The sequence below is a fragment of the Gopherus evgoodei genome, chromosome 6 (assembly GCF_007399415.2).
Source record: "Gopherus evgoodei ecotype Sinaloan lineage chromosome 6, rGopEvg1_v1.p, whole genome shotgun sequence".
NCBI classification, from domain to species: Eukaryota; Metazoa; Chordata; order Testudines; family Testudinidae; genus Gopherus; species Gopherus evgoodei.
The window spans coordinates 64,714,373-64,734,622 of NC_044327.1; the positions used below are offsets into that span (position 1 = coordinate 64,714,373).

At 38.5% G+C, this 20,250-nt stretch overlaps 1 protein-coding gene across 4 annotated transcripts in view; it reads right to left on the bottom strand.

Annotated features, from left to right (window-relative positions):
- Window positions 1-367: 367 nt before the first annotated feature.
- YTHDC2 (YTH domain containing 2) overlaps window positions 368-20,250 on the bottom strand; it is a 46,402-nt gene continuing 26,519 nt past the window's right edge. For 3 of the 4 annotated variants that reach the window (XM_030566417.1, XM_030566420.1, XM_030566419.1), the window contains exons 22-30: window positions 19,295-19,500; window positions 18,135-18,330; window positions 17,244-17,353; window positions 14,655-14,947; window positions 12,964-13,141; window positions 7,585-7,788; window positions 5,563-5,745; window positions 2,063-2,166; window positions 368-1,871 (exon numbers count right to left, since the gene is read on the bottom strand). In XM_030566417.1, the coding sequence (XP_030422277.1) occupies window positions 2,086-2,166; window positions 5,563-5,745; window positions 7,585-7,788; window positions 12,964-13,141; window positions 14,655-14,947; window positions 17,244-17,353; window positions 18,135-18,330; window positions 19,295-19,500 (1,451 nt within the window). In that variant the 3' untranslated portion in view covers window positions 368-1,871; window positions 2,063-2,085. The remainder of the gene's footprint in view (window positions 1,872-2,062; window positions 2,167-5,562; window positions 5,746-7,584; window positions 7,789-12,963; window positions 13,142-14,654; window positions 14,948-17,243; window positions 17,354-18,134; window positions 18,331-19,294; window positions 19,501-20,250) is intronic. The other variant, XM_030566418.1, reaches the window with a different exon arrangement.

Below are 20,250 nucleotides of genomic sequence, written 5' to 3' on the forward strand. Positions count from 1 at the left end.
CCTGATGTCCAGAGCTGGCTCTAAACTCCATTTGCAGCATTGTCCCATAAATTGAGATAAAAGATGTAGACAACTGCAGGAACTGTGGTCATTCTGGAAATTACTACTCATTCCTGATTCAAAATATTTTACATTGTGCTTTAAAACATCATAGTTCATAATTCACTTAACTTCTCCCACACCTAACTAAGAAAGATTCAATACATTTATTTAAATTATTTTTACTTTCTATATAGTACACTGCATTATTAAAATGTGTTTTTCTACTCACGGTAGTATTTACATTTAATTTTGGTCATATATTATTTTTGCTAAGATCATCTACTCCATATACACAAGGGCTAATGATTTGAAGACATCACAAAGCTAAAACTGAAACAACTTTATTTCAGAAATTCCTTATTTCTAATTTCAAAACACTAAACAGTTAAATGCATAATATGAAACTAAAGTCATCATTAGTAAAATTTAACAAGGAAAAATGTAATTACAATGATGTACAGTAGAATCTAATTGCAGGTGATCTCAAACCAAGTGTGTCAAATGTACACACAAAAAATTTAAGTTAAAGAATAAAAATTCATGTAGAAGTCAGTAGGCATCCAGAATATCTTAGTTGATGTAATGTATCAATGTTCCCACAGATAAAACACAAGGATTTTCTTATATTCTCTTTTCCCTGCTGTTAAAGCCACTCATGATTTTTTTCCTCTCTTGTGAGTGTTTTAAAGTATAGAACTCCAGTCCTTTCCAAAGTTTTAAGATTACATATCTTCCCTAAACAATAATGAGTGTTAAAAGGAAAAGTATGCTATCTATTCTACTTAAAGTTCAGTGAAAGATATTGCTGAACTGCTAGCCTTCCATCTTCCCCATCAAAGCAGTGCAGAAACTTCATGTATATACTTAAAAGTCAAGTAACACAGTATGGGTCCCTATGTACATGTACAACAATACAAAAGCATATGTGCAAGTTGGAAAAGAGAGCAGTTGGAAGATTAGGTCTTCAGCAAAAGATGCTACTTGCTGGAACCCAAGGTTTTTGCCTTTGGCTTCAGCCTTTGAAAAAGTTTATTGACTTTTGCTTATTGCTGTACAGATGAGAAATAAGTAGCAATGAGGGAAGAATTCATTTTATGAAGAGGGAATTATGGGGTACACAGATTAAAAAGATAGTGGGGACTGGAAACTTACTCTGGAACAACCTTCAGGCAAGGGAGAACTTCCTTCTCTTTCCATTCATGCTGCAAATTTAAATGCAATTTGTATTTAGCTAGGAGGTGCACCCTCTGCCCCATCAGTTGTCAGCATATATCCTGCTCTACCCCAATAATAAAAGTAGCCTTGAGCACCTAAGTTGAGAAATCTTCAATAACTACATCTGGAAAATACTGTTCTCAAGAACTAAACAATAAAATGTGAAATTCTAAGACTAATTAATATTACACTAGTCGCTCCCAAACCTTCTGCTGCATTGGGCTGTTCTGAAAGGAAAGGGTCTATTTAATGTCTACTGTACTATTTAAAACCCACCAGCAACTTCAGCCTGCTCCATTGTTGTAAACTTAATATTTAAAGTTTCAAAATTGTTCAGACAGACATAAACTGCACACAGAACGCCACACAAATAAGACATACATCATTTTTCATTCAGTCAAAACCACAATAGCAAAATGCTGTTATCACACTTACTACTATTAGCTTACTGAAAACCTGCTCCGTTCTATTTTTATGATGCTAATTTTAGAGAAATAGTATCAATTCCAACAGCCCATTTCACTACATGGCTTTTCCCCTCTTCTATTTGTACAGGTGCTGAGCATTGCTGGTTCTAGTGGTTATAAAACAGATGTGTCTCGGCGTGCAGAACTCTAAAATTAAAGGAGGAAAAAAGATTATTTTAATTTTCTTAATCTATCCTTTCTCCAACAAAACTAAGCAGTAGCTTTTTTCCTCTGATAGTTACCATTAACTATGGTGAAAACACATAGTATAAAGACCAGGAAGAGTTTACTGATGATCTACCACAAGAAAAATATGACTTTGCATGTCAGTATAATACCTCTAGTGTGTTACTGTATATTGTCAATCAGTTGTGTTTTTCTCTCCTAAAGGAATACGATCCCAAAGCTGTAGCAACTGTTCTCCAACCTGTGGTTCCAATTCCTGCAGACCAGAGGAAAGCAAGCATTAAATGTGTCACTTAAGTTAAGAGGCATGTTACAGGATGACCACAATACAAAAAAGCCAATTCCAGCAATGGAAGTAAAGACAAAATTAGCAGTGTTTGTTTTTTGTTTTGTTTGAAAGAGCGAATCCCATTTGCTATTAAGACATATTAAATATAATCAGATACAGGTGTTCAACAAATATATTACAGAAATCATCACGTTAGATACTCAAATACTATGGTGATAAGTGTGGTATAAGAACCTTTATAGTACAATAGAAAAGTTGAGAATACAACCTAGCCTGGATTAGCCAAAAAAGCAAAGGTAAAATGGTAAAGTGTCCATGTGGCTATATTCTCAGAATTCTGAGATAAAACTGGATTCAGACTGTTTATATGTTTCCTCCATGAATAGTGGTCAGGCTCTTTCCTGGTACACCTGATAGAGAACTCAGACTCATAGACTTTAAGGTCAGAAGGGACCATTATGATCATCTAGTCAGACCTCCTGCACAATGCAGGCCACAGAATCTCACCCACCCACTCCTGTAACAAACCCCTAACCTACGTCTGAGTTACTGAAGTCCTCAAATTGTGGTTTGAAGACCTCAAGCTGCAGAGAATCCTCCAGCAAGTGACCCATGCCCTATGCTGAAGAGGAAGGCGAAAAACCTCCAGGGCCTCTACCAATCTGCTCTGGAGGAAAATTCCTTTCCGACCCCAAATATGGTGATCATTTAAACCCTGAGCATGTGGGCAAGACTCACCAGACAGCACCCAGGAAAGAATTCTCTGTAGTAACTCAGATCCCAACCCATCTAACATCCCATCACAGACCATTGGGCATACTTACCTGCTGATAATCAAAGATCAGTTGCCAAATTAATTGTCAAAATTAGGCTATCCCATCATACCATCCCCTCCATAAACTTATCAAGCTTAGTCTTAAAGCCAGATATGTCTTTTGCCCCCACTACTCCCCTTGGAAGGCTGTTCCAGAATTTCACTCTTCTAATGGTTAGATACCTTTGTCTAATTTCAAGTCTAAACTTCCTAGTGTCCAGTTTATATCCATTTGTTCTTGAGTCCACATTGGTACTAAGCTTAAATAATTCCTCTCCCTCCCTAATATTTATCCCTCTGATATACTTATGAAGAGCAATCCTAACACTCTCACACAGCATTAGTGTATACAAAAGAACATCCTAAGTACAACTGAAAAAAAGAACACAGATGTAAAGAGTTAGAGTCCGTATGCTCCACTCTGTTCAAGAACAGTTCAGATGAAGGGACAGTGAGGCATAAGGAACTGGTTACAGTTCATCAATTTGTGCTACCAAGCTCCAGTGTGACTCAGGGTTGCACGGAAGCAACCCTAACTTAGGACACTGGCATAAGGATTTGTAGAGGATTGGGCACAGTAGAGCTCCATTCTGCCACACTCCTTCCCCTCCCATCCCATCCTGTTGACATAATTCACCCTCAGAACTAGGGGACTGGGGGTAGCTGAGCACAGGAGGTAGCAAAGTTGCCTCCACAGGTTCTCTGTCAGTGGCAAGTTTCCCTGCGCAGGGGGAATTCTCCACAAGTTATCTCAAGTCCATGTCGTACTTATGGACACAAAAACATCTTTGGGCTGAGACAAAGTTCAGGATCTCTCAAACTCGTGTACTGCCTGTATTGCTATGCAGACCCTAGAAGCATCCCATATGTGCTGTAAAAACCTGAGCATAAAGTGATTTGACTTCGCATCAAATGTGACAGACTTGCAAAGATCTGGCTTTCCTTCAATTGCTCATTATATTCAAAAGCAGCAATGATTGCTCTTTGGCCACATTGTCAGAATGGACAAAAACACTCCAGCACACTATGCTGTCAAATCCTCCATCAACTCGTGAAAGGGTGCATGCCTTGATACTGCCCATGGGACCATCCGAGATATTCATGGATTCGCAGGATTGAGCCAGATCTGGGAATTTCACTATATGATGCTTGGGGCAACACCATCAACTATGGTCACTCTGGCTGGTGCAATGGTCCCCAGCAAAGTACATGTTTGAAACCTCTAGTCGCTTGTGGTCTCAGTCTGGAGAATTGAGGCCAGAGAGAATCAAACCCCACCCACCAACTATCTCTCAAGATAGTGATACAATCTCCAAAAACTATACAAAAAACTCAAGGTCTCAGCTTTGAATCTTCTTTGGGTGAGAGGGACTTTAACCATCATTGCTGACAAATCAGAGTATGCTGGAAATGCATCTCAAGTTGTGGTCCTCTTAAACACTGTGAAAAGCAAGTTAGTTTCCAATAAACTGAGGTTCTCTTGGACATGGGCAAACCGACTCCGTTGTTTTCAAATTAAACTAAAAGTTGGCTGGATTTTATGAGCCTATTTACTCTGTATAAAAACAAACAACCCCAATTCAGAACAAGCTTAAACCAAGCAGCACATAAAGACAAGGCAAAACAGTGCAGGAGAAGGAGTAATTCCAGAGGATTTCTGACTAGCATCTTAGCAATATAATGTGTATGAGTAACATAAAACCATTCTCTCTTTAGGACAGATGAGTTGCTAGAGCACAAGGACCTATTTTTTTTTATTATTTTTTTTTTTAAGTAAATTGCCATGTAGATACATCAACTGGCACAAATTTACAGGCTTTCGGAGGACAGCATTAGATGACAATTTGAATGCACTATATAGCTGAATAAAATCACAGTTAGTCAATTTCTAACAAAATCAGATGTGCTAAAAATCCTTTCCAAGTCCATTCCCACAATTCATGAAGTAATCAAACTACCTGCCATTTCCTTTTTGACATTATCATCGTTTAAAATATTACATTCAAGCATGTAGCAGAAAATGTTCAAAAGACCTATATTTATGATTTCCTTCCCTTTCATAAATACTCAGTAACAAGTACATTTATATTCCCATTTCATGCAAGAAGATACCCTGCCTTGATTGGGTTAGAGACATTTCTTTTAACCAAAACACCAGAGGCTTTATAGCATGTATAATTCATTGTGAGATGGTGTTCTTTACGGTTTTTAAATACATGTGTTAAATTAGTATTGCTTCTGCAATACCACGTCTTCTGCTCTATACTGAAGATTTCAAACTTCTTTTGAAGAGAGGCTCCTCCTTCTTACCTAGAAAACCTTACAGCAAAGCCTTTAGTAAGTTACTGGTAACACAACCCAGTGTGCCAATAACCTGAACTGAAGTTCACCAGATAGGAAAGATAAATCATAAAAGAAAAAAAAAAGCATTGTTATATAAAATAGAGAGTAATGAAATCACAAAAACCATTCCAGCAATATCCTTTTAAATACAGAATATATTCAACACTGAGCAGTGTAAACATATTTCAAATGAGAATAAATGCTACCTGGCCATCTCTGCTAATTTGTACTTTCTTATTATCATTCCAAGGGTTGAGTAAGTGGTGTGCAAACTGAAAGGGAAGACTTTCTTTCCGGATCCACTCCACCTTAAACACTCCTCCCAAGCCTGTAGAGCCCCAGTCCTGACTTTTCTCACGCCCTATCTCTGAAGACATTCTAGCAAAACCCTGTGGGAAAATATAAAATAAAAGGGAAACAACATATATTTAAACTGAAAGACGAAGCTAATCAGGTTGCATATAATCAAATAATAGCCTTCCATCTTGGAATAAAATATTCATTTGTATTTACATTGACATTCTTGGATTAAAAGGTACAAAGTACTTCACTCAAACATCAATCCTTCACCTCACCCCCATGAGGCACACAAATATATTTTACTCCTTTTCCAGATGAGAAAAAAAGAGGTATAGAACAGTTAAATAGAGGAATCAATCACATTTTTCCATATGAAATTCATGTGCCTTGGTGCATATGAGTGGGATTTTTTGATTAGAATCGTTGATTTGTATACTGGGGTATTAGAATTTTCATATTTAATGAAGATGAACAACTCAACATACTTAAACACCTCATCCAGCACTATTTTTCTTTCCTTATTCAAAAGACAGAAATAATCAACAAGATGTATAGTTACATGGAAAGTATTTAATGATCTTCAAAAAAAAAAAATGTAGTTACAAAAATCTGTTCCATGTACTGGAATGTAATTAGGCCAAACATGCAAAACAGCAAATTTAAGATTAGAAGGACTATCTGTTCAGCAGAAACTAGCTTTTGTAATCCAGCTCGACAATTTCAAATGGTGACAACTGAAACTAATTGCAACTTCGGGTCGGTTTTTTCACCTAAATGTAATATATTAAACAGGGAGTCTAACACTGATGCGGTATTTCCTCCCCACCAAGGTCTTGATAATTTAAACAAGAAAAATACTGACTACAATTATCTTGTATATTGAAATGAAAACAAAGTAAAAAGTATAGTAAAGCAATAAAGTACATGACAATAATATTTTAATTTTTCAGTCAATTTATATTTATATCTAGAACATCTGATCACTGAACTAAAAAAAATCAGTTGTCAACGTGCACGACCTAATTACACTTGTAATTTACAAACAAAACACAGTCTCGCCCAAGAAGCTCAATCTATAATATAGTTTATCCAAGAGAAGATTAAAATGTTACTTGATCATGGTCCACAAATACCTGCATGCAGAGATTTCTGACCACAAGAGGCTCTAATCTACCAAAGGCATAACAAGATCCAATTGCTAGAAGGCGAAGCTAGACAACTTCAGACTAGAAATAAGGCACAAGCTTTTAAGATCCATGTTAATTAATCACTGGAACAATTAGAGATGTGGTGGATTCGCCATCATGTGAAGTCTTTAAAACACATTTGGATGTATTTTAGGAAGACAGGTTCTAGCTCAACCAGAAGTTGTGGGCTTCATGCAGAAGTTACTGGGTGAAATTATATGGCCTGTGTTATGTCGGAGACCAACTAGATGATCATAATGGTCCTATCTTCTGGCCTCAAGATCTATGTATCTAGGACAAATATTCGGTGGGAGCTGTCTGTGTATTGGCATCTCTCCCAGTCTAGGGAGCCCCATGACTGTTAGAGGAAGTTGCCATAATAAGATCACAAACGTATATTATTACATATATTTTTAGCAGTCAGAGAAAGAAAAGAATGAGGATACCCTTAATTATTTCCCCCTCCCTTGTTTTTTAATTCAAGAGAACTCATGGAAGACACAAACATTATTCTAAGACTGAACTGCATCCAGAGCTAATCGGCTTTTCAATGACTTTCCTGTGTTAGTTAGGAGAGACCCCAGAGGGATATGAAATGCTCTTTCTCCATCACTACTTTTTAAAAGAGTTGTAAAGATTTAAAATCATAAGCAAAACTCCCATTCTATGCATGGTAATTTGTTGCACTGCTATGAGACCTCCAGACTGACCTAATTTTAAATGTTAATGTAAGAGACTCACCTGAAAATGTCCTGATCCTTGAACTGAAAATACCAAGTAAACCATGCTGCTTTCCCAGAAGGCTCTATTTAGTTTTCTCTCATTACTTGGAGTTGTAGACCAGATACCTTTTTGTTGAGAAATATCAAGGTTTCTCAAGTTGCTGCTCTTCATAATGAAGTACCGAATTGGCATATTTGGTCTGGGTGAAGGAGACTTGGATCCCTGCAAAAATGAAGCAAATTGTGTTTCTAGTATTTGAACAAAGCAAAAATCCCTTGTTTAGTCATCTTTTCACTAAGTTCTAGAAGAACTATTGCCTTGCAGAAAAAGGAATTTCTTACACCACCAGTGAAAACAGGATAGATTTGTTTCCCATCATGTAAAAATCAAGGAGGCCACCAAGAACAATGAGTAACACCTGTAACTCCTTCATCCACAGACTCTGCTCCAGTTGACAGCCTCCAAAGCAGAAATTTCAAGTGTTATTTCATTAACTTTCCTGTCACTTGCTTGTTAAAATTGAAACGCCAACTGAAACTACCTATCTGACTAATGACAACTGAAGGACAGATGGTGGTACAAGTCTGCAGACAGGCATTGCCATGTAAGAACTTCCCATTTTTGAGGATGAATTGTCATCAACACAGATTATGAGAAATGAGTAACATTATCCAAAACAACATGGAGAAGAAGAAAATGGTAATAGCTAAACATCCCATTTGAAATGAACAAATTAATTTTTGGTATATCTTCCAAACTGTCTGACAGGGAAAGTCACTGGTCAGTCAGTGAAAAGGAATGCTACGCCATTGTGTACGCCCTGGAAAAGCTACGCCCATATATTTGGGGACGGCGGTTCCAGCTACAAACTGACCATGCTGCGCTAAAGTGGCTTCACACTGCCAAGGGAAACAACAAGAAACTTCTTCGTTGTAGTTTAGCTCTCCAACATTTTGATTTTGAAATTCAGCACATTTCAGGAGCTTCTAACAAAGTAGCTCATGCTCTGTCACGTCAGAGTTTCCCAGAATCCAGTAGTTAAAAAGTGTTCTTAAAATGTAAAAGTCTGTTAGTTATATACTTAGTGGTATATGTAAAGGTGCATGTGTTGTATTAATCTGTTTATTTTAAAGTTCTAGAAGAAAATCGCCACCAGTGAGCTTCCCCACTGTCTGCAATTTGGGGGGCGTGTCATAAACAGATAGCTAAGGGTTAATGTCTCTTACACCTGGAAAGAAGTAACCTGAAACACCTGACCAGAGGACCAATCAGGAAACAAAACTTTTTCAAATCTGGGTGGAGGGAAGTTTGTGTGTGAGTCCTTTGTTCTTGGTCTTCTGCCTGTCTCTCTCTCGGCTATGAGAGGATTTCTGTCTCTTGTTTTCTAATCTTCTGTTTCCCAGTTGTAAGTACAAAAGATCAGATAGTAATTTATATGTTTTTTTTTTGTATTTACATGTGTGTAGTTGCTGGAATGTTTTGAATTGTATTCTTTTTGAATAAGGCTGTTTATTCATATTTCTTTTAAGCAATTGACCCTGTATTTGTCACCTTAATACAGAGAGACCATTTTTATGTACTTTTTCTTTCTTTTTATATAAAGCTTTCTTTTTAAGACCTGTTGGAGTTTTTATTTAGTGGGGAACTCCAGGGAATTGAGTCTGTGCTCACCAGGGAATTGGTGGGAGGAAGAAGTCAGGGGGAAATCTGGGTGTGTTAGATTTACTAGCCTGACTTTGCATTCCCTCTGGGTGAGGGGGGAAGAGAGATTAGCTCTCGGCAATTCTGTTTTCCAGGACTGGAAATAGAGAGGGTGGAATCCCTCTGTTTAGATTCACGGAGCTTGCTTCTGTGTATCTCTCCAGGAACACCTGGAGGGGGGAAGGAAAAAGGTTTATTTCCCTTTGTTGTGAGACTCAAGGGATTTGGGTCTTGGGGTCCCCAGGGAAGGTTTTTAGGGGGATCAGAGTGCCCCAAAACACTAATTTTTGGGGTGGTGGCAGCTTTACCAGGTCCAAGCTGGTAACTAAGCTTGGAGGTTTTCATGCCAACCCCCATATTTTGGATACTAAGGTCCAAATCTGGGACTAGGTTATGACAGCTATTAACTTAGGGAACAACATAATTAGGAGAACAGTTCATAGAAAGATAGCTCTAAGCACTCTACAGCAATTAGAAGTTGACAGCCCTTTTGGTAAAGCAGATGATCAGACAGGCTACAGTCTATGATAAAATTAAAGGTAAATTATTAAAGTCCTTCTCACATCCAGGAAATGAAATTTTTTTCCCCCTCTGTATTTTAGGGTTAGAACAAAAAAAAAAAAAAAAAAAAAAAACCTCCTAGAAATCAAGAGTCAAAGAATTAAATAAGGAATCAATTAAACCTGTTAGAGACAAAAGAAGAAGTGTTGCGGGGTGGGTAGACAGATTGTTATAAAAAAGGAACAAACAGAGCAGATGCAGACAAAACAGCCTCCTGCACTAACCTTCTTACTGAAATGCAAGAAGCAGATGTTCACAGTATTTCCATAGATACTGATCCAAAGGGGAAGAGAGATGGTGATAGAAGGCATACTCCCTACGTATGTGAGGGGAACTGAACTCAACCAGTCCACTGAAATATTTCCTCTTGTGGAGTGCACATAACTATCACAATGAAGCTACAAGACATAATGCAAGTGCCACAAAATTCAAATGAGAATCAGAGTGTGGCCCTGATGCACACTATTAAAGGAAGTGGTGAGGAACAGACTCCCAAACAAAAGCCACAATAGCAGAAGTCCAGGTGCTAAATCTCAGTCTATTAAGAAATTGCACACCAACTTTATTGGCAATCATGGCAATCTGACACTTTTTCTAAAAATATAGAAAAGTTATGAAAAAATATTTTCTCCTGACAAATGAAAGGTTTGGGTGGACTTATGAAATAGTGACTAAATTCTGATTTAGGAAAATTTTTGTAGTTAAGAAGTTTGCATTTTTCAGATACATTAAACACATAACCAAAGAATACAGTGTAATTGTAGGTGGAAAGCCCTATCTCCTAGAATAAGACACAAAAAAGGGAGATGAATATGAAGAAAGACAAAATGGAAGAGACCCAAAGAAAAGGGAAGAATGAGTAAGAGGTATTCTATGTAGCAAAAGAAAATTTCCGTTAAGATGTACAGTTGTACAATTGCTGATCAATTTACAGTCCAAAAATGTTAATGCTCAGCTGTGAACTAGAATGCAAGATTATTCCTTATGAAAATGGTAGTTGAATTCTCCTAATGTATTATATGGCTTTCAAATTGTGGCAAGCACTCTATTAGTCTGGGGATATTATACCCATCACCCCAATTTGAGTGATTAGACACAGCTTTTTAGCTCCCTGCCCATCTATGTATGCTTGGTACCTAAATGTAATCTCAGAATCAGAGAATTTACTACCAAGGCAGATTATGGATTCATGCTAGCATACCTCCATAGTAAAGCTGCACCAAAATTTTCCCAATAAAGGGACCTTTTTACATTAGAGAGATGAAAAGTGGGGTTCCGCAGGGGTCTGTTTTGGGACCAGCTCTGTTCAATACAGGGCCGGCTCCAGGCCCCAGCGCGCCAAGCACGTGCTTGGAGCGGCATGCCATGGGGGGCGCTCTGCTGGTTGCCGGGAGGGCGGCAGGAGGCTCCAGTGGACCTCCTGCAGGCATGCCTGCGATGGGCCCGCTGGTCCCGTGGCTCCGGTGGACCTCCCGCAGGCGTCCCTGTGGAGGGTCCGCTGGTCCTGTGACTCTGGTGGAGCATCCGCAGGCGTCCCTGCGGGAGGTCCACCGGAGCTGCGGGACCAGCAGACTCTCCTCCACAGGGACGCCTGCGGGAGGTCAACCGGAGTCGCGGGACCAGCGAGCGGCAGAGCGTCCCCCGCGGCGTGCCACCGTGCTTTTTGGGACAGCAAAATGGCTAGAGCTGGCCCTGGTTCAATATCTTCATCAATGACTTAGATATTGGCATAGAAAGTATGCTTATTAAGTTTGCAGATGATACAAAATGGGGAGGGATTATGACTGCTTTGGAGGACAGGGTCATAATTCAAAATGATCTGGACAAACTGGAGAAATGGTCTGAGGTAAACAGGATGAAGTTGAACAAAGACAAATGCAAAGTGCTCCACTTAGGAAGGAAAAATCAGTTTCACACATACAAAATGGGCAGAGACTCTCTAGGAAGGAGTACGGCAGAAAGGGATCTAGGGGTTATAGTGGATCACAAGCTAAATATGAGTCAACAGTGTGATGCTGTTGCAAAAAAAAAAGCAAACATGATTCTGGGATGCATTAAACAGGTGTGTTGTGAGCAAGACACGAGAAGTCATTCTTCCACTCTACTCTGTGCTGGTTATGCCTCAACTGGAGTAGTGTGTCCAGTTCTGGGCACCGCCTTTCAAGAAAGATGTGGAGAAATTGGAGAGGGTCCAGAGAAGAGCAACAAGAATGATTAAAAGGTCTTGAGAACATGACCTATGAAGGAAGTCTGAAAGAATTGGGTTTGTTTAGTTTGGAAAAGAGAAGACTGAGAGGGGACATGATAGCAGTTTTCAGGTAACTAAAAGGGTGTCATAAGGAGGTGAAAACTTGTTCACCTAAGCCTCTAAGGATAGAACAAGAAGAAATGGGCTTAAGCTGCAGCAACAGAGGTTTAGGTTGGACATTAGGAAAAAGTTCCTAACTGTCAGGGTGGTCAAACACTGGAATAAATTGCCTAGGGAGGCTGTGGAATCTCCATCTCTGGAGATATTTAAGAGTAAGTTAGATAAATGTCTATCAGGGATGGTCTAGACAGTATTTGATCCCGCCATGAGGGCAGGGGACTGGACTCGATGACCTCTCGAGGTCCCTTCCAGTTCTAGAATCTATTAAAAAGGCCTATCAGGTTATGCTACTAATTAATTTGATAATCTGACTGCTAAATAATTAAGCACATGGCATTTATGATTTTCATACATTATTCTAAAACCATTAGGAGAAAGCAAAATGAATTTAATTCAGTAGTAATGTTTACATGTAAATAAGGAAGATGCATATTCTTGCACACAAATGTAGCAACATGCCCTGTACGCTGCATGCCAAAAGCTTTCCAATTTGCTCTAATTCATCACTCTATGAAGAATTCCTCTGATAATAAATTTTGTTGTTTCAAACGATAGTACTAACGGTATTATTGTAGAGTGTAAGCTCTTAGGGGCATGAACTCCTTTACATTTATATAGCACTTTATACATTGGGACCAGGATCCTTGATTAGAGTCCACAGGTACCCTTGTAATACAAATAGGCTGCTCCTTTTACCTCTGAAGAACTTCAGCAAGATTATGTCAGATATTCTATATTTAATACTTACGAATAAGATGATACTTTACCTTTCCAGATGATGGAGGAGAAGGACTGGCACATGGGCTGGGATAACTACTACTGTCTGTGGATTTCACAGATGACTGATCTGACCTGTCATCTGAACTTCGTTTAGAATGCAAGATACCTCTCTCTTTGTATTTCTGTGGTGGGTGAAATGCTGGAGATGTAGATTTCATTAGGACTCTGAGGGAGGATAGGTGAAGATATAAAACTATTCAACAAAACAAATGGTTGGTACAAACAGCAATCATAGCAAAAAATTTTTTTTAAAGCTTCAGCTAAATCTCCAAGAATCTGCAGAATGACTACAGGCATTACATTACTTACACAGGTTAAACAATTTTCAGTTAACTTTAAATACCAGTTATTATTAGTTTTTGGAGGATGGGGCTTCTGCTCCTTCTTTCCAGAGACAAATTTGGTGGAGGGGGTGCACTGGCAGTAAGCTGTCCCCTCAGAGGACGACATATTTTGAAATATATAGTAGTCTGTCACTCACACCCACACTTCTTAGGACAGCAAGATCTTTCAGTTGATCTTCCTTCCTAATGATATATGAGCCAGATCGCTCCCCTCCCTGCCTCTCAATCAATCTGGTTCTAAATTTAAGTGTAACGCTATTTTATGATTAAGAAATGATTTTGATGGATTTTTTTTTTTGTAAAGTTAGAACATTTTACTTTTGAAGGGACCTGACATTATGGACACATACAAGCATGGTGGACGACCACTGTAAGAAGCAATTTTTAATGCCATCACAATATAACACATGCACAGCTCTGCTAGGTGCCTAATGAAAACTGTTACATTTCTCTTAGTATTAGACTTGCATTTAATAGACACTAAACCTCAGACCAGCTATTTTTAAAAAGGCCTTTGAAAAGAAAAGTGCTTGTTTTTGCACAACAGACCTATGCCTAGCATCATGATCCATATACCATGCAAGGTTTAAACAACTGTATGACAAATTTGAAATTTACTCTGGTATAATTAAAAACATCTGTTTCTATTCATGTCTTTGTAGAATCCTTTACAGGACTGGAACCTACAGCAAAGCCACAAACCTACCAATACAACAATAAGAATTTATTTCACATCTAGTTCAGGAATGACTTTGATTTCAATCTGGTCACCTTTGTAGAATCTATTGTAAAAATAGTTATTCATCTATATTCTCCATCTTGCCCCCTGAAATATAACCGGAAAGAATTCAAAGTACCTTGGAAACACAAATAAAATTAAGTAACATTTTATTCAAAGTATAAAAATGATTACGCCAGTAAATTTGATAACTTGCTCCAGTCTCAACAGGGCACGGCATTTCATAGTGCCGTTTATGAGTAGATATGGAGGAAAGAGATAAATGAAAACAAAGTGGGGACTGAAGAATTAAAATGGAATAGCAAAAGTGTGAGGAGAGAAAGGTGAATAGGCACAGGTGGAATAAGAAAGCAAAACCCCAAAGAATGACCAATTTTCATTTTGTGAGTAGTTGCTTGTGAAAAGTGAAATTTTAATTGAGACTTATAGATTCATAGACTTTATTGCTTTCCATAGTTTGCCCCATTGAAAACTGTACTATTTCACACTGCTCCACAATCACAGTCATGATTTTGTCACAAGCAGAAATACAAGTAACTCTCTTCCACCTACAAAACTACCACTCATTGTCTCTGGAAGGTTTCTACCAACTTACTTTTCAGCATTGGAAGAGTCATCAGAGAATTCCGTCTCTGCTGAGCTTTTCCTACTGCTATTTGATCTCCAAGAAGATGCTAAGGGAAGTTCTTCAGAAGACATAGGTCTTGGTCTTTGCCCAATTCCTGACGGTTGCTGTAAGCTTGCAGACTGCTCTTCAGTACTTAAAACAGCTATGATTGCTCTTATAGTTGCTTCATCAACTTGAGACCAAGGTTTAGAAGGAGCTCGCATGCGGCGCAGAAATAAACTATGCCATTTCTGTCTGAGATGCAGCAGCAGACTGGCAGCCTGTAATGAATTTCACCTCAGTTAAAAAAGGACTGATTGCAGATAGAGGTCCCCCCGCCCCCTCAATATACTAAGCAGGTAATATGTAACATTCTACAGAGAAAAATGTCCAAAATGTGGCATACATCATTTCTGAGTAAAACTGAAAATCAGCTTGAAAACTACTATCCTATCACATTGTCTCGTTTTTTCCATATTCTTCTCCACCCTTTTTCTGAAATAATTTTAAAACCACTTTTACGTTGCTTCTCCATCTAATTTTTTCCCTGACTTTTTGCTTGTGAAATTCCATTTCCTGACTTTTATTTTTATTTAAAAAATGTTTATTGTTTTTATATAAAATATAAATACAACAAAACAGAATGTTTCCTGAGTTTTCCTTATTCATATTTCTCGGCAGTCTCTCTAATTTTTTATTTAGAACCTAGATTTCATTTGTTCACCTGTTTTTCTTTTACCTTATGCCTTTTCTCTGTTAATTCTCTTTCCAAATACATGCATTCTTCTGTCACAGCTGGATTTAAAAAAAAGTCTTAACTGAATGCCTTCCCTTAAAATAGATTTCAGCTAAAATGGATGGTTTAAGTATGAGTTCAGTGTGGACATTATGTGAACTAGTCCAACCCTTCCAAGTTCACTTTAAAAAAGCATTCTGCAGATCTCTACATTTGTCTGTATTGGGTCTGACAGTCTTTTGCCTAGTAGCCCATGCTACTCATCCTATTTTAGGCTGAATACAATTTTAAGATGGTGCATTAAGCTAAAATGCCTGTCTCATTAGTGTATTTTCACCCGCTACTTAAACAATCTCTTCCCTTTTGCTTCCCCCAAACCCTGTATCTCACCATTTCTTATTTTTCCTTCCACCCATCTCCTTTTCCTTCTCCTGCCAACTCCAGATTGCACCCCAACATCTCCTTCTTACAGAGCTAGTGCCCAGTCAGATTCTTCTCCAACCCAGATTCACTCAAGATTGCCCACTTCCCAATTACTATCATTATCACTACCACTCACTCCCCACCTCCCTCCAGATTTGCAGTTTCTAGATTCACCCATGACAGTTCTGATATTTGGCTCTCTCCACTTGCCCTCTTCAACTTTAGAAGTGATCACTTTGCCCCCAGCTTGCTCTAGCCTCTGCCATGCCTTTCCTCAGGCTACCTAACCGGGTTCTGCTGTGCAGCACCATCTAAGGAAGCGGAAGCAGCACAGAATTGATGAGCGTCTGGTGCTCAACAGGATTCACTTAATGGCTGCGTGCAGTTAAAACAGGAAAATATGAAAGGCAGCTTCCCCTATGGAAATGTAGGAGCTGACAGAAAAAACAGTTAAGACTTGCACATCTTGATAATGTTTGATGATCCCCACACACATACACTGCATAAGGACAGACATTTATTTACTGAACAAGCTTAAGAGAATTCCTCAAATGGAAGACTCACTGACTTGTTCCTTATTTGGTCCCCAAGCATACTCTGATGTGTACATCTAACAGTGGCATTATTTTTGCAATGGTTTCTGGTATAAAGGACATTGTGAACAGATTTAGAAAAGTGACGCAAACTGGAAGCAAATATAACCCCTCCACCCCAAAATCCCAGATTTAAAAAAAAATAAGTACTTTCCAGTGTTTCTGTATTCCATTTACAATATATTCTCCCTTACCATCTTACTTTTCAGTGATCTGTATAGTTATAAGCTAGTGTACAACATCAGGTTCTGATCCTATATTTGATAATGCACATCCCTGTACCTATTAGATTCCAAGAGATTTAGACTTCAATGGGACTCATATATACAGGTATCTGCATTAATGGATCTCAGTGCAGCATAAGGACATTAATTTGTTGCAATAGGAGCACTGGATAACATTACATTTATTACTTCAGTTCTTGATTAATTCAGGAGAAGGAAGGTTGTGAAAAAACCCTTCTGTCTTGTATAAATATCTCTGATAATTTGCAAAGACATTAAGAAAAGTTGTGGGCAAGTAAGCATATTTATGTCAATATATATGTTGTACCCAGGTCTTGACCACAGTCACTCTGAATTCTTTAAAAAAACCAAAAACACTTCGTTGTTTATTTAAACCAAGAGTTTCTATTTAGGTCTCCTAAGGGTGGGGTACATGTTTGCGCAGGTTTTAAAGAAAGATGCACAATTATTTTCAACTTCTCAAGTGAAATTCTGGAAGACCCAACTATTTTAAAAATCACAGTAAAGGGAAGAAATTCAGAAAGCAAACAGTATTTGCTCTTGAAAAGGGGTAGAATTATTCGGTTAATACATTACCTACCTCAGGATCCAGTTTGAAATGTAGCCATTCATCTAGCTTCAATATAGCCAGATTAGCAGTTGTTCTGTCTTCTATCTCGCTATCACTACTATCATTAGGAACACCATCCACTAAATTGACATAATTCAAAAAATAAAAGCTAAGTCAGCATTTTTATTAAACTGTGTACTTGTATTTTAAACATGAAAATTAAATTTCTTCCCCCACTAGTTTTGAACTTTTCTGTTTAACATTTTCTCTTTTTTCTCCTATACTTCTAATTAAGGTGAAAGTTAAAATCTAACTTTCCTGTTTAATTTATGACTATAGAACTCTCACAAGAGAGTTTGTTAATTTGGAGTATCTACTTCTATTTCAGTATCAGCAGAAAATACTGCTTTTATTCCTCAGGTTCAATGAGGGTCCTATCCTTATACACTGGACAAAAGGCATTCATTTTTTCTTCTATTTTCTGTTATTCCATTATTTACTTTTTAAATAGTATAGTATAGCGGTCCCCAACCTTTTCGTCTGGCAGACACCAGATGAAGGACCACTGCGGCGGTGGAGCACCCGCCGAAATGCCGAATTTCAGCGGCATTTCGGGGAGGGCGCCTCTCGATGACGTCACTTGTCGATGGCAAGCAGCGTCATCGAGAGGCATGCCCCCTGAAATGCCGCTGAAATTTGGCGGCATTTCAGCGGGTGCTCTCCCAGGGCCAGGACGTGGGCGCATTAAGATGCCCCTGCGGGAGCCATGGCACCCACGAGCACCGCATTGGGGACCACTGGTATAGTTCATAAAAATTCCAGGATGTTTGTTATACCATTTCTGTATAAGCAGCACTGAGGTTCCAATATGTCAGAGTACTGTATATTATTTGAAAATTTTTAATTCCAAGTACACTGCACCTCTAAAGGATGAGGGCTCCTGTAAAGCATTACTTGGCAACCGAGCTGGACCACAGAAGAGGGACACAGTGACAGGCGTCACAGCTGAACAGCATCTGATGTTGGCTATCCTGTGTGCTCTAGTCATTTCATCATATATAAGCCAGTCTGTGGGAAGTGCTTGAATGGCTGCAGCTTGACCATTTGCTGGAGGAATCTGTTAGCAAAAACAAACAAGGCTCTTGTACCATTTATTTGTCAGATAATCAAAACATTCAGGAATGACTTAAAATAAAAGGTTAGGGTGCAGGGTTGTCACAGTCATAAACGTGTCACTGATACTGTGATTTTTCAATTAGCCCATGACAATCTGGCACACGGGGTGACAGTACCACTCATCATGAGGGAAGAGTGGTCAGGCCAAACCTGAGCAGCACTGTGATGCTATACACCAGGTTGTAATGGCCACATCAGGGAGCCAGGCCCAACACTGTGGGATAGGAGTTGCTCCTGCAGGTCCACCCATTTCCCAGGGGCAGAACCCATTTCCCCCCTGCCCATAGCTCATCCACACACTCTTTAATGGTACTGCCATGATTTTACACACCATTTCCTCCCAAATCTGTGACTTTTACTAAATTTACTGTGACTGCACTGAGATTTATTTTTTTATAAAAATGCCATGACAAATCTGCAGCCCAATAAACTGTATTACAATTCACAATTGATAAAGTATAGTAAAAACTAAAATCTATTATGCTTTATAGCCAATTTTCTTTAGTTAAACAAAAAAATCAGAAGAAAATCTAGGTTAATGCTTCAGGGCAGAAATCCTAGTTGTTATTGTCAATCCAAAGCGAGTCCACACCACATGTCAATAAATCTTCAAAACAACTCCATGATATTTTTGTTTGGTAATTGTGTCTCATTCCCCAAGGCAAGAGGATTCTGGTTCTGGTTCAGGTGAAGATGACTAAATATATACTGCTTTTAAAACATAAGCTGACTCCAACCCATCCAGACAATTTACAAAAACATTTTCTTTATCTTCCCTATAGTGATTAATTTCATGCATCCACACACTCTTAAAAGGAATGAGAACTAAGAGGAGACATTTTTATAACTTTTCACAAACAATGGAATCTGTTCTTGCGTGTGGGCTATTTGTTTAGAAATGTTACCTTTTTATACTGAGGCTGGCTAAGAACAGAGGTAGGATGAAATCGCACTCTCTTCTCCTTGGGGCCAGTCAATACAAGGTTCTCTCTATCCACATGCACTAGATTTGGATACATCCCAGCCACTAAAGCACCTTTTACTACAGCCCAATTTTCAGAATTGGTGTTAACATCTCTAATATCACCTCCACCTCTGGCTCTAACAAAACCTAAACGGAGGAAAAAAAGAAGATTACTGGATGTTTTAAAAATCATAAAAACAAAAAGGAGTCCAGTGACACCTTAAAGACTAATAGATTTATTTGGGCATAAGCTTCTGTGGCTAAAAAAAACCTCATTTCTTCAGATGCCCAACTAAATTTGTTAGTCTTTAAGGTGCCACTGGACTCCTTGTTGTTTTTGTGGATACAGACTAAAATGGCTACCCCCGATACTTAAAAATCATACCATTTTAAATTTCCATTTGAGTGAAAACAACGTATTTATGCTTTATTTTATGAACTCCCACACTGCTTCTCATAACTTTCATACTAGCTAACATAATACATACTATTTCCATATTTAATGGAATAATTTGGTTGAGACCCTTCAAGTTAGTGGGCTTTGATATACTAAAATAAAGTGACTCTTTATTGCATACAAAATACTGAGAATAAAGACCTTGTACATGTAAGTTATTTAATGGAATAGAAATCCTTATGAAACATTAGACCAGATCCTGGACCATTTTAGTCAAAATAATTTAGAACAGCCTTTAGGTCGCTCCAAGTTACACCACAGAAGCCATTTCAGCCCACCAGCTGGGCCCCAAGAGAGGAAAGCCATCTTAGAGCCATCTTCCCCTTTTTAAGGCCTGCACCATTAAAAGCTCAACCGGACTTAAGAATCTGACTAACTCACTGTGTGTTAGCCTGTTTCAGGTTAAACACTTTGTGTGGCGATTATCAAACTTGGCCTTC